General features: G+C 41.6%; 1 protein-coding gene across 3 annotated transcripts in view; it reads right to left on the reverse strand.

The window, feature by feature from the left end:
- IGF2BP3 (insulin like growth factor 2 mRNA binding protein 3) overlaps positions 1-13,973 on the reverse strand; it is a 116,931-nt gene extending 102,958 nt beyond the window's left edge. For all 3 annotated transcript variants that reach the window (XM_059818591.1, XM_059818590.1, XM_059818589.1), the window contains exons 1-2: positions 13,799-13,973; positions 12,477-12,537 (exon numbers count right to left, since the gene is read on the reverse strand). In XM_059818591.1, the coding sequence (XP_059674574.1) occupies positions 12,477-12,537; positions 13,799-13,973 (236 nt within the window). The remainder of the gene's footprint in view (positions 1-12,476; positions 12,538-13,798) is intronic.
- Positions 13,974-14,405: the final 432 nt, after the last annotated feature.

Below are 14,405 nucleotides of genomic sequence, written 5' to 3' on the forward strand. Positions count from 1 at the left end.
ACTACATACTCTCCCCTCAAAAAAAATTTTATACCCTTGAAGTACAGAATGCACCATCTTTCAGTTGGGATGTAGAGCTAAATAATATACACACTTTGCACACATACACTATATTTTCTACATTAAGTTTTGATCTAAAGACAGGTTACTGGAAAAAATGTAACTTTTTGATTAATACGTTTTAAGAAGTTAAATTTATAAAGTAATAACAACCATGCAAAGCTTTCTGTTGTCTACAGTGCTTATTTTCTCCTTTTTATATAAAGCAATAGTTTTGGTCGGGGCATGTACATCTACACTAGTAAATCCACATTCACAGTAGATATTTTGTACTGGCATAGCTAAAGCATCACAGCTTGTGCGTAAAGCAATTTTTTATATTTACTTAATACAAATATTGTTAATTATACCTTTCATTAAAGCAATGTTTTATATCTACTTAATACAAATAGTTAATTATACCTTTCATTAAACTTCATTTTTAAGGATTACCAAAACAATTTTCTATGCTTTTGTCATAGCAGCTTTGATTAGTGCACACAGGCTTACATAGTACAATATATGAAAGCAATCCCTGAGCTTTCATACCAGGCCTTGATGAAAGCCTTAGAGTATCATTTCATTCTGTCCAACTGGAAAAGTCAACAACTAAAATTCAATTGTTCACAAGTTTTAAGTTTTGAAATATTTAAATTTTACAATTTCTTTCAAAGGCAGGTTATGTTGAAAAATCACTTATAAGAGGTGTAAGTGTATTTTCTTTAGTAACCTTTACAGTTAATATTTAATAATTTCCCCCGCTTTCATAATACTATAAAAAAACTGTCGTGACATTAAGTAGTGACATATAAAGCAGTTATTTAAAAGGTGATAGTGGCTATCCTATAATTCCATTATTTTTCATTTGTTTTTTCACAGAAAACATAAAACATAATGCATGTTTTGAGGATGAAGATCACAGCGAGCATTGACTTTTTCGCTGTAGATTTAAATACACTGTTATGATCAGAGAGCAAAAACAGAGTTTACATTTCTGCACTGAAAACCACACTCTTTACATAGGGTAGCATTTAACATTTACACTATTTTAGTTCACTTTGTATTAAACTGAACAAAATTGTAAATTTGGATCAGTTAGCTTCAAAGCAGAGAAAAGGCCTATATCATGCTACAGCTAACCAGTTAATTCGTAAGTATAATTTACAAGTTAATCATCATTAACATCAAGGTTATTTGCATTTAGTAACTTGTAGTTTTCAAATGCATTGCATTTTGCTACATATTTAAATTAAGATTAGGAACGAAGTTCATATGAATTGTGATGATAATTTTGACCAACTTTAATAAGTTATTTAGCAGTTAATTGCTTCAAATTTAGTTTGTATATAGATATGCAAACTTATTAGCACACTAAGACAGTAATTACTACCTTTTTACAATCATGCAGTACTGATCTGTTAACAGAGGTACCTAAATTAGGTGGTACCTGGCCCCACTAGTAGATCAAATTGCTTTTACCTGAAAGCATACCTTAGCATAGTTTAAAAACACCTTTCAAAAGGTTTGAAATTCAACTGTTCCATCTGCATATAGATACGTCCAACAATTGAGGATTTAGGAAAAACATTTTAAGGAAGTAAAGAGCAGGAGAAAGCTAAAAATACCAAATTAAAAAAAAAAAAAAAATCAGCATAAGGAAGACTATGATGTTATAGGGTAAATATTCAACCACAAAAAGAAATCATCCGTCTTTAGGAGCTACTGATAATTTTCTGCTAACGCTACTGTTTGTAGGTCTTCTTCATTCATCTCCCCCACCATCACCCCCCAAAAATTCAGCTCATTTCAAACTATGCTGGCACCAGCTTCGTGCCTAGTACTGAACTACACAATAAGAGACAAATACCAGTAACAACCAGAACCGGAGCTACGAAAAGCCTCAAAACAAAGCAATCGCTCCCTCCCTCTCCCCCCCAAACCTCAAAGACATGCTTTAATAGTTTGTAAACACATGCACGTTATACACAGAATGCAAGGGAAGTTCACAGAGCTGGATGTTAGAGGGAAAAGAAATGGGTCAGGACACCTGCTCAGCCCCCCAAACCAGGCAAAGCTCTCCTCATCTAGCCCAAGTCTCATCAGGTAGGACATGCACCACAGCCATCTCAGAAAACCGTCACTGCTAAAACACCATTTCTTCCTTGGGAACTTGCAGGGCTTCATCATAGTGAAACATGACTAAGTTTTGGACAGACTTTTCCATGCTTTGCCTTTTTTTCCTTTTTTTTTGTAAAGGGTACCACCCAAAATGATGCACCCAGTGACACAAGTCAGAACTACGTCAAAGAGCGGCTTTCTGGAATACAGAACCACATGTGATTTCCACCAACACTCTATAGCTAAAAAGTTAAGATAGCTTGAACTTTCATTTGAAAAGCCATTTTGAAGAGCTGCAGTACAAAACAAAGCACTGCTATACAGCAGGAGACTGACGTAACCACACGTGCGATGCTGGATCTGTACTGCCGTTCATGCATTCAGAAGTAGCATTTTCATGTTAAGATGCTGAACTTAATCCAACATATGCAAAAACAGTAACAGCCGTAGTAAGTGAACTGTGTGGACCAGGTGACGTGAGCGAAAGGGCCAGGAAGAAAAGCAACGTACGTAAGCTCATTGTTTGCCACAGCGGCAGGCAAAAGCCAACCACAGCAATTTTGTGATTTTACTGAAGCTAGTCAAACACAAAAGTAAAGCCATCTAACTCAGTCTAAAAGCTTGAAGGGCTCTACAAATTATAACGATAAATCTTCTAAATCTTTTCCCAAGATTACTTTCAAGGAGTGATACGTAACATCAACTCTATGGGGGTTAAGCACATGCTACCTACCTGAAAGGATGATTTTGCTCATTATTTGAGTTTAACTGAACAACTGTCATCAAGCCCAGTTGTACAAAGGGTGTGTACTCCACAACTTTTACCTAAAGTTTACAGTTCTATGTTAAATGCATAATTTGGGGTATATTTACATGTCAACAGTCCCTTCTTGTTTAAGAGAGCAGCCAGGGTAGAAATCACATTATTTATAAAAATTCCCTCTCAACTGCATAACAGAAAAAAATGAAAACTTCTAAATAGAGATATATAACTCACTCTAAGCAAACACATTGTTAATGCAAACAAAATAAGCAGCAACCCAAAACAAGTTACAAAATAGAACAGGACCTCACCATTTGCTATTAGGACTCAGACCATCATTGAGAAACAAACTTCATATTTCACAAATAAATGAAAGGTCACTTACTTTTTTACTATCTAACTTTATGTGGGGTGTTTGGGTGTTGGGTTGGGGTTTTTTTAGGTGAGGGGTGTTTTTGTTTTTAAGAAAAATAGTCTAATAGAATAAGCATTCTGGTGCATCTTTGAAGGAACCAGTATTAGCAGTACAAGAACAATTTTACATCACTGCTACTAAGCACCAGCATTAAACTGAAAAGAAATTCAATGATGAGTACACAGTATTTAAAAATCTCTGCTCTGACTTTAAGAGCTGTCCATTTCTTATGTATTTTGTACAGGTTATTAGAGTCATCTTAAATACCTGTACTGTACCCTAGGATCCTCCAGTTCCTTCATTAAGTGTTAGTAAATCTACAGACCACATGTTAAACTACATGCTTACCATCTCTTAGTATGCATCTGAAATTGAAAGTGAATCTGAATTTGTAGACAGTTTTAAATGCCTATCATCCTTGAAAGTTGTATATTTCTGAAAAGTATCCCACATTAAAAATTTCTGTGTAGGTGCAAAGTTTATACAATCAGGTAACAAACCAGTATTGAGATATTCCAGCACTTCTGTTAGGGTCAAAAGGAGTATCTCCTGATTAGCAATGGCAGTTTTTAGCTCTCTGTCACCAAGTTATGCTAGTGCCCACCACCACCTATAACTTGTTTAAATAACCAAACTTCTATTAACACAAAGTTCGCTGGGTAAGAACTCTTGTTGTTGATCAGCACCAGCACCCACTGTGATCAATACCACTAAAAGACACTTTAGCATTGAATCCCTCTCACTTGACCCTGGCAAATAGCTCCCTCTGCACACCAGAGTGCTGGTTTTCCACAAAGAAAGATGTAGTTCATTCAGGGATCCAGTTCCCTCTGTAGAAAAGACCTATATGCTCTTTACAATGCAGCAGTACACATATGTAACGGACCAGCGCCTCGATGGCGAGGGGAACCTATGCAAGCTGGTATACAATTAACAAACCCATCTGAAAAGTTATTTCAAAATTAATAATAATATTCCAAGACACAGACAAATAACTTTTAATTTTTTTTCTGTTACCTGCTTAAGGTTGCCACAAAACTTTCACTAGAAAAAAGTTTAAAGCATCTTTATCAGAATTTTAATTCATATCAGGAAAAAGACAAGACACAGTTTACATCATTAGTGTAGTCTATTATCTTGGATTAAACTACTACCTAAATTCCTCAAACATCCTACAGATTATGTTTTTCAAGTACTGTCCTAAAAAGACTTTTTTTTTTTAAATTTTTACTCTAGATGTAAGAGGAAAAATTGAACTATTCTTCCATGATAACCAGGAAGCCACCATCACATAGAGAATCTCCCCTACGTGTATAAACCAAATAATCCACTCTATTACCAAAAATTTCTGGATGATCTGTTCTGTAACTGCTTTAAAACTACTGTTTAAAAAAACCCAAACACTTGTATCTTTTGCTTTTGCTAGATGATATATGCATTTTCCCTGTCAAAGCTGAGGCAGTTTTGCAAACTGTTTCCCAAGAGCCTCCTGCGGCACGCTGAGGACTTTCTCCGAAGGCAGGGGAAAAGGGGCAGAGAGTGTGCAGGATCAGGCCCCAGGATGAAAGCTGTGTGGAGCAACTGCATAGTACAACTCACTCAAGGCTGGTTCGGTTTTTTTCCCCCCTCTTTCTCATAGCTAGCCCTCCTGCCCTGCTTATTCCTAGAAAATTAGAGCCCCACCTTGATCCATGCACGCTAGATATTTAACAGATAATTCCAAATCCAAACACCACAAGCTTTTTACTTCAGCCCTAACTGCTATTTAACATGAAGTTACAGGAGAGTAAGTAATTGTGAACCCAACTAATAACTTAATTTTATTTTTCAACATAAATTTTTGTTCACACAGACTCGAGTTCCCTGTAACTAGAATTTTGACTTCTATGCTACAATATTTAAGGGTCCATTAAGGTCAAGTGAGCTCCACTTTTAAGGGGAAACCTACAGGACCTGTGCATTTAACCTTTAAAAATAAAATCAATTTACCAAAACAATAAAGCACTGCTATTTTCACAAAGGGGAAAAATGTATTGGACACATGGTATAGACTACATATTTTAAAATAGCATTCCTAAAGTTCAGCTGAGCATGAAAGTTAATCTTTCAAAAGTGAACATTCAGCTCCAGTTGTGTTCAAGTGTACTAGTACTAGCAAAAAAAAATCCCCACCTTACTATTTTTATAAATTCTCTAGATATTTTTAGCTGGTCTCTTCTTAAACTGCAAATTATTTTATGGTAACATAATCTTTTAAAATGCATGTGTGTATATAAATACACACACAGACACATATACATAACATTCTTTTTGAAACACTTGTCTGCATTATTTCTCACCAGACTACAGTCACAAAATGATCAAGATACCAAAAACATTAAAATGGAGCAAGGCACTTCCCAGCTGAAGACCTTTTATTTCACAACAGTTTCATTTCAATGCTTAGTCCCGTACCCAAGAAGAGTCAGATCCTGCTTTGACTTATTGTTATCCATGCTCTTATCCAAATTTTAACTTACTTAAAAATACAGAATGCCTCATTTTACCTGTTAGAGACAGTTTTCCATCCAGATTTGCAAAAGGACAGTTTTAGTTGATGCTGATTCCACTGCACCATGAAAAGGCAGGCAATAGGGGAGGCACATTGCTGCTAAGGTTCCATTGCACAGGAGACAGATTTTATACTATAGATTTCTCTTGTGTCAGCTGCCATGATAATACACCCCAGCAAAATAACAATTAATATTAAAATATAATTTTCCATTTTGAAGTTTCAACGCACTTGCAGAAAAAAAAATTGAAAACACCACCTTTTTTGGCCCCACTCTTTTATTGCTGTTACACATAGAATATTTTAACATTTACCCTAATACTGACCCTAGTAACACACTTTATTAGCTAATTATCCAACTACGAACATCAAGATTTTCTTTTTGGTTAAATGTATGTATATTTCAACACACACTCTCAAACAAATATTGCAGATCTGGAAAGAAGCAAAACAAGGAGAGCATACACTAATATAATTTGTTAATTACCTGAAACATGTCCAAACACACAGGAGCTCTTGCTCCCATACAGAAACTTTTCAAAGCCAAATTGTTTATTCCAGGTGATGAGAAGGAACAACTGCCACTGAAGTACCCACATGGATAAACGTGCCCAGAGAGGCTGGGTAGCACCAGTAAGCACTGGGCTTACTGATCTCCCCAGCACACCCCAAACCCAGACACCTGGGGAGATTTTGGATGGCACATTCAACAATATTTTCTTTATTTGGACAGCAAATGTAAGACTCGTACAGCAAACCTGCAGGATGGAAAGGCATACAAGTGCATACACCTGACATGCCCAGAAAAAAAAAAAAAGATAGATAAGGATGGAAGCCTCAGGCTAAAACTATAAAATAACGCACAAGTATTTCTTGTCAATGTCACACTTCTAGACAAAATGAGGAAAAGTTATGGTTTTATCTTAGCTTTCAACAGTAATTAGCATATAACTCAACATATAATTCTATACTCTGCATCATTCGAGCTAAAGAACGGACTGACGTGCAGGTAAAGATTTTGCGTATGAAAACAAACTGAGAGAACACGCATTAAAAGAGAACCATACTGAAGCACTCTGGAACTACATAAAGCACCTCAATATTCCTAAGTGCATCAATCCTATTCAAACTTTTCCACCTGTTCCTCTTCCTCTATAAAACATGAAAAGTTATCCTCCTTACTTAGATTTTATTTTTTTATAACTTAGATATTTAATTTTTGTACCCATTCTCCATCTATTTACTGATTCTGAATAATCAAATTCCAATAACAAATTTGACTCTTACATTACACGGAAAATCCCACATCAATATTGCCCTGTGCCTGACTCACTGGACTTGTGTAAGGATGAAATCACCAGAAAAGTGTCATGAACTGTGCTCTGTGGCACTATGTATCTGTTACCAAAATCCCAGGAGGATAAGATCCTAAAAGCTAAGATGACTTTAAGGAGAGCAGCAGGTTAACGGAGTGAAGATTCTTTTTTGTGAGGCCTCCTGAAGGGCTAGCCTTGTCCGTGGTTAAGTGTTAGGTGTGTTTTAATTCTGCCTGGGTCCCTCTCTCATGGCCATTATGGGAAGCTCCACATTTTCTGTTAGGTAAGTAAATCCCAGGCCATTTAAGATTTTTTCAGGCCAAAACTAAGCATTTGAAGTCCACACAGTAGCTAGCCAGGAGCCATAAAAGGATTCCAGCACTGTAGAGTCCTAGGCTCTGCACTTAAAAGAGCAGCTGAAATGAACACAGCTCCATTTTACAAAAATACCACCTTCAAGGTCTCAAAAATGTGGAAAGTGTTATTACCCCACGCTTGAGGGGAAAAAAAAGGGATAAATAAAAATATTTTAAACATTTCCTGATTATATTTTACTACCCTTGAATTACACTTCCAAAATGTTATTTTTTATTCCACCCCTTCAAAATTTACCATATCTACGCACAATTTAAGGTCCACTACAAGTATGTTCTCAGGGTACCTTCTATAAAGGGAAGGTAGCAAAAAGAGAGCAGGACCAACCTTTCAGGACATGCATTTAGAGCTGTGTTTCATGTATTCCAGCTTATTTTTTAAAACTGCAACAAGAAGGGTTCAGTTTGGTTTCTTTTAAATGATCAAACAGTATGAGGAGTTATAAAAATTAAACTTCCAACAACATAACAGTTAACATGGTTAGTAAACAATTACTTGTTCTGCCATAATGACTTGTTGTCTATGTAGGAATCACCACAACTATCCAGGTTTGTTTGCACTCTAATTGTAAGCTTTCAAAGATTAAAAAAAAAGGAAAAATTAATTTCCTGTTCACATCTGCAAAAATAAATGTGGAGACAGAGAATAAAAACCCAAAATCACTCTGCAAAGTTTTGGCCCTTCACTCTCAAAAACATTCTAGTTTGGACCCAGGCGTGGTCCTCCGCCTCTTTCCACAGAAAAGAGCATGAATATGGCTAATAAGTGACATATTTTCTACCATGACTTCTTACATTCAGCATGTTTCTACCTGCTTGATATTTACAGAAGCAAAACTAAAAATCAATGCCACTATTTTTTTTTCCAGTAACTGTGACCATTGTAGCCACCATATACACTTTAGCCTTGCAAAGCTGTTTCCCACTGCCTTGCACGCACAAGATACGAACCCTCATTATACTGAAAATCAGCAACACAATACAATGCCCATCCAACAGCGTAATGCTTGCCCCTGAACAGAGATGGTTGCATGAGGGATTTCAGGCCTCTTTTCCTCAAATCATGCTTCAGATACTTCAGCATTAGAGGTGAAGCACAGCTGACAGGTCATCGCGCTCCCTGTAGCACAGCTTGTTACGAGGCAGCGCTACCTACAAGGTGCACCTTTGCTACCCTCTTCTCCTGCTCCTCTACCAAACAAACCCTCCAGAAGGGACATAGTGAATTTATTTTCTCAACAAGGAGCCCTCGAGGCAGAGGGGAAAAAAAAAAAAAAAATTAACCTTCTAATTTGAAAAACACCTCTGCATTACCACAACTGAGGTGTTGTGAGCATTTTAGGCACCTGAAGGCCCCAGGAGCAGGCGTGGTGGACCAGGTCCGGGTGGGAAGCCCACCTGGAGGTGGGCTCCGGGGCCAGGAGGATGTGCCAGGCACATCCCCAGGTGCCCAGAGTTAGCGCCTGCCCTCCCCCCTCATCGTGCACAAGTGACATCAGGGCCATTTGAATAATCAGATTGCAGCATACATCGCCTTGCGAGATACCAGCTGCTCTTGGATTGCAGCGAGGTAGTACCCAAAGCCTTTGCGCCACAAGTTGCATGGGCACACGTACGCTGTGGGCTGCCACCACCATCCTCCCGCGTTGCTGCTTTGCGAGAAGAAAACCCATCTCAGTAGTGATCGTGACTAACGGTGCCCTGCCTGCCTTCCCCTGCAGAGCATGACTAGCAGTCAAAATTATTACAATGCCTTCTCCAAGCTTCACGTAAAGTGACCTAAACCTTGAAACGTTGCAATAGCCTTCCTCCACACCGAGGGGTCTGAATGCAGAAATGCTGCATTCCTTTGGCATTCCCTTGAGATTTCAATAGTAAGTCGGGAATCTACTCCGAGCTTATTAAATACTTTGCACCTCCCCCAAAATAATTCTCCACCCTTCCATCAAGGAAACCTTGACCAGGCCCCTTCTTTCAACCACATCGTATCCCCTTGTCCATTTTTAAATGCTTCCGGGGGGAGGGGACGGAAAAAGCCACACACAGGTTCTCTTCTTCTTTCCACAGCAGGTAGGAAGGTAATTTTGCAAACCTGGGTGTGCCCACTTCAAAACTGAAGATCCAGCAAGGGCTGGAATGCAGTGACTACTGGGCCCAAGAATTTCACCCTGAACAACAAGCCAGGCACACTCCACCGTCTTCTGGATTCAGCTCAACTTTATGGCAACCCTAGCTGACACCACCTCTTGACCTTACTTTATGTGACGAGGATATGGATTACCAAACCCTTACCCTTTCCTCCCGTGCACCTCAGCCGCTTCTGCAGAAAGACACCCACAAACTACCTTTGCAAGTGATAATATACAGACTGATAAAAAAAATAAAAATCATATTTAAGGAGTTTGTAAAGAGGGGAGCTAGGATTCTCCATGAAGCAGCCTCACAGCAGCAGAGGTCAATACAACGTATTGAATAATTTCAGTGCACTACAAAACAACTTTTGCTCTTATGAAGTACTCATTTGACCAAACTACTAATCCTACACTCATGCTGAAAGACAGACTTGACACATCCACTTTTTTTTTTTTTAAATGGCGTCACTGCTCTAACCGTACCTCACACGCTGGAGTGAGCGCGCAGGGCTCTGTGGAAAGCGTTCCCCGGCCTTGCAGCATGCAAACACACTGGGTGGGCCTGGTGAGCAGCACACACACCCCCCACCCCAGCTGCATTTGACACCTTTCCCTTGTGTAAAAAGAAACAAAGACTTCAAATAAGTTACTTTGAAAGCACCTTAATAACCAGTTTCACCAAAATACTCAACATTTGAAAACTGTGTTTTTATACGTATCTAACAACTCTAAATATACACCCACTAAGCAATGTTTATAGAGACATGGAAAAAATCTCAAACTTTTTGACTCCCCCAAAAAAGAAAAGTATTAGACATCTATAAAAGGAACAAGAGAGTCACTTTTACATATGGAAGCCACTGAATGAATTTTAAGTGGCTTTCTATACTTGACTTTAGGAGAGGGGGAGTGGAAACAAAGGGGAAGGAAGTGCAGTTATGAGAAATGCAATTTAATTTTCTGTTAAACAGCAGTATAAATTGGAACTATATCTGATACATTCCAACATGATACTGCACGATGAAACAGTGTTTTAAAAATAAGGGCTTTGGGAGAAGCAATACAGGTATGCTAATACAATTACATTTACAGTTTTTTCATTATTACGCCCATATGTAGGCAACACACACCTAGAACAGTGCTGAAGTTCAGTGCAGAATTCTCTTCAACAAGTTACAGACAGATGCACGTTTCTGATAATTGCTAATTCACAGACAAATAGGAAGATGTGCTACCCAATATGAAGAATAGATTTTTACACCGTTTCAGCTGACAGAACAGGAAAATACTTTTAAACACATTAAACAAGGATTAAAAAAAAGTTGGAGGGAGCACCAGTGATTTTAAATTTACCTTTATATGAGTTAAATTAATTTGTTTTCAACAGCATAAATTGGATACTACTTGCACAAGCTTAAGATTAATAAGCATGATAATAAATTTATTTCTTACAAAGACTAATAAAAAATGGTCAATTCTTACATATCCCATGGAATGTTATCCTTAAATCTAAAGATATATTCCATCTACAACAGTATTTTTATATACAAAAGATCTGAACTATAGGCTACTGTAAATCAAAGCCATATACCTTGCATATTAAATGAGAAAGAGCAGATATAGCACATTAATTTCCAATCAAAATTATCAAATAAATGTAACCATAAAGATTAGCTTGCTATGAATTGGTCCAGAGAGGGGTTCCCCCCCTTAACTAGAGAAAAAATCCTCCATACTTTCTCAAGTGAAGCTTTCCTCTAACACTAAATAGTGATTAAACTTCTAATTCTCAAAATACCAGGATATAATGCCATTCAAGACAGCTAATTCACCTTCTCAAATCAACTATTTTAAGAAGACTGCACTTTTAAGAATAACCCTGAAATAGTAGAAGCCCCTTTTAACAGAGTTATACAGACATACTTCCCAGATTGAATAATGGAGTACAGGAACAAGCACGTGGAAAGTTTGCTCTATTTTGCTTTTACTCTCTAGTACACGCCAGGTTTTCTATAATCTAAATATTTGTGAAAGAAGCAGGCTGAATTGCTATAGGCAGTATAAAAATACTACCCTGCTTTATTGCAGGTATAGCTTCTTTACATGAGGCCTGGCAAAATCACCACCTTGCAAAAATTAAACATACATTTAGAAATTAAGGATACATAAATCCTGCCCTTATTGGGAAGAAGTAATTCTCCTGCTGCTTCTACAGACCAGCTAGAAATAATGATGAAAAATCCTCTCAAATACAGATGAGGTTTCTACTACGTGCCGATAAAATGCTGCAGACTCCAACACGCCAGGATCAAAAAAATATGTATACCAGTATATTTACAAGATGCTTTTTGTTGCTGGAGCAAAGCTTATGTGCTTGCCCATTGTACAGTTCACAGCACCACATTTCATTTCCTGCTAACACCCCATATTTTAACTCTTCTCACGGAACTTTAAATTTTAAAATCTTCACAATCGTTTGCCATCAGACCATAATAACTTCTTCTCCCACAAAAAGGCAATTTTTTTTCTTTTTTTAAAATAAATTAAATACTACCACTGTTGCCCAGCCAAGACACTGCATTAGAAATACATAGGGTGATTCTAGAAAACCTCGAGGACAGCACAGAGTGCACGCCTGGGGGTTTAAGAAAGCGGTCCATTTATCTACAGGGAAGAGAAACACAAACCTAAGCATTTTTCACATTGCTCCTCACTGGGTGACTGAGGGCAAGGGCGGGAGGGGGGGGTGGGGGTGGGAAATAAATTACCTTTGTCTTTTAGGGACTGAATGTTCAACTTCTATGAGTTTCCCATGCAGCTCCACTTTACCTGCAGAGAAACAGAAAGCGGAAAATATTTGAGCGCGGCTGTGCGTCCCCCGCGTCCCCGTCCCCCGGAGCGGGTTTGCAGCGGTGTAAAGCAGGGAACGGGAGCGCAACACGTTGGCCCATTCATCGGCGACACGGGCACCGGCGGAGCGGGGACCCGGCGCCCGGGAAGGCGACGCAGCCCGGGGCCGAGCCGCTGCCGCGGGGGAGCCGCGGCTGCCCTCGGCAGGGCCCCTTCCTCCGCCCCAGCCCGGAGCTCAACAGCACCCGTGAAAGGCCGAGTGCGAGAGCCGGGCTCGGCCCCGCGTCTCGGGGAGGGAGAGAGGGGGCTCCGCCGCCCCCCGCGCCGCCGCCGGGCCTCCAACTTCGGGCGGTTTTCTGCGCGGAAGCGGGCGGGAAAGGAGCCGAAACGAGACACCGAGCACAGCTCGAGCCCATCTTTTCCGAGGGAACCTCTCCCAGCAGACCTCCGCAAAGCCGCTTCAGGCGAAAGAAATTTAATTTTTTTTTTTAATTTATTTTTTTTAAGCACACAAAAACAGGATGTCGGAGCCGGCGCGCTGCTGGAGGCGGTGATGGATGCGTGAGAGCAGCGAAGAGAAACCGAAATAAATAGCAGGGCAGCGCGGGGGGGGCAGGCAGGGCTCCCCCCCTCCCAAGTTCGGGGCAATTCGGCGGCTCGCCCCCAGCCCTGCGGCCTGCGCCAAGCCGCGGGGAGCCCCAGCCCGCTCCGGGCAGAGGCGGCCCCTGCAAGGGGCGGCGGGGGGGGGGGGGCAGCTGTGCCCAAGGGGGGGTGCAGCCGCTGCCCCGCCGAGCGCAGGGCGCCCCGCGCAGGTCTCCGCGTCCGCAGCCGCCCCCCCCCGCCCCGCCATGCAGCGAGGGCCCCCGGCCGGGCAGGGCTGGCCGCGGGATGTGGAAAAACATGGGAGCCGCCGCGCCGCGGGTCCGTGGGCCCAGGCTCCCTCCCCTCCCCGGCCCCACTCCCCCGCCACGCCGGGCTGGCCCCTCCCGGGGGGCCGCCGCCGCGCAAGCCCCGCTCAAAGCCTCCCCGGGAAGGCCGGGCGGCTCCGGCCGCCCTAGGAAAACAACAGTTTACACCTCACCCTGGGGGCGGGGGGCCAGGGTAGCAGAGACCCCCCCCCGCCCGCCCCAGGCCGGCGGCGCGGCCCTGCCCGCCGCTGCAGCAGCTCCGCGGCCGCGGAGGAGCGCGGTCGGCGGGAGCCGTCGGAGCTGCGGGGAGGGGGGTGGAAGGGGCCGCTCACCTGAAAGTGCCTCGATGGCCTTCATGGCCCAGCTCTCGTCGGGGCAGTCCACGAAGGCGTACCCCGTCTTCACCAGGAACTGGCCCGAGAAGGGGATCTTGGAGTCCTTAAAGAGACTTTCCAGGTCGAGGGGGCTGACGTTCTCGCCGAGGTTGCCGATGTAGAGCTTGTTCATCTTCCTGGCGGCTCGGGGAGGCGCGCACGGCGGACTGCAACCCTCGTCTTGCGAGAGGAGGTGGGAAGGAAGGGGGAAATAAAACAAAATGCGATGGAGGAAGGAGAGAGAGAGAGAGGACAGGGGGAAAAAAAAAAAATCAGATCTGCAGCTTGTGTCCCTCCCTCTCTCTCTCAAGGGGTAAAAAAAAAAAAAAAAAAAAAAAAAAAAACCAACCACCACTAAAACCGTAGCCAAACGGGAGCCCTAAGTGCCTGCCGTGCTACCCGGGCGCATGGGGGGCGCGGGGGAAACACCCAGCTCCGGGGCCGCGGATGGCGGGCTGAGGAGAGGAAAAGGAGGAGGGAAGGGGAAAAAAAAAAAAAACTACTTTTTTTGTCTTGCCCCCAAGCCCCTTTGGCAGCAGCAGGCGGACTATGAAAATGTCACACT

Source organism: Gavia stellata, chromosome 6 (genome assembly GCF_030936135.1).
Source record: "Gavia stellata isolate bGavSte3 chromosome 6, bGavSte3.hap2, whole genome shotgun sequence".
Classification (NCBI taxonomy): Eukaryota; Metazoa; Chordata; class Aves; order Gaviiformes; family Gaviidae; genus Gavia; species Gavia stellata.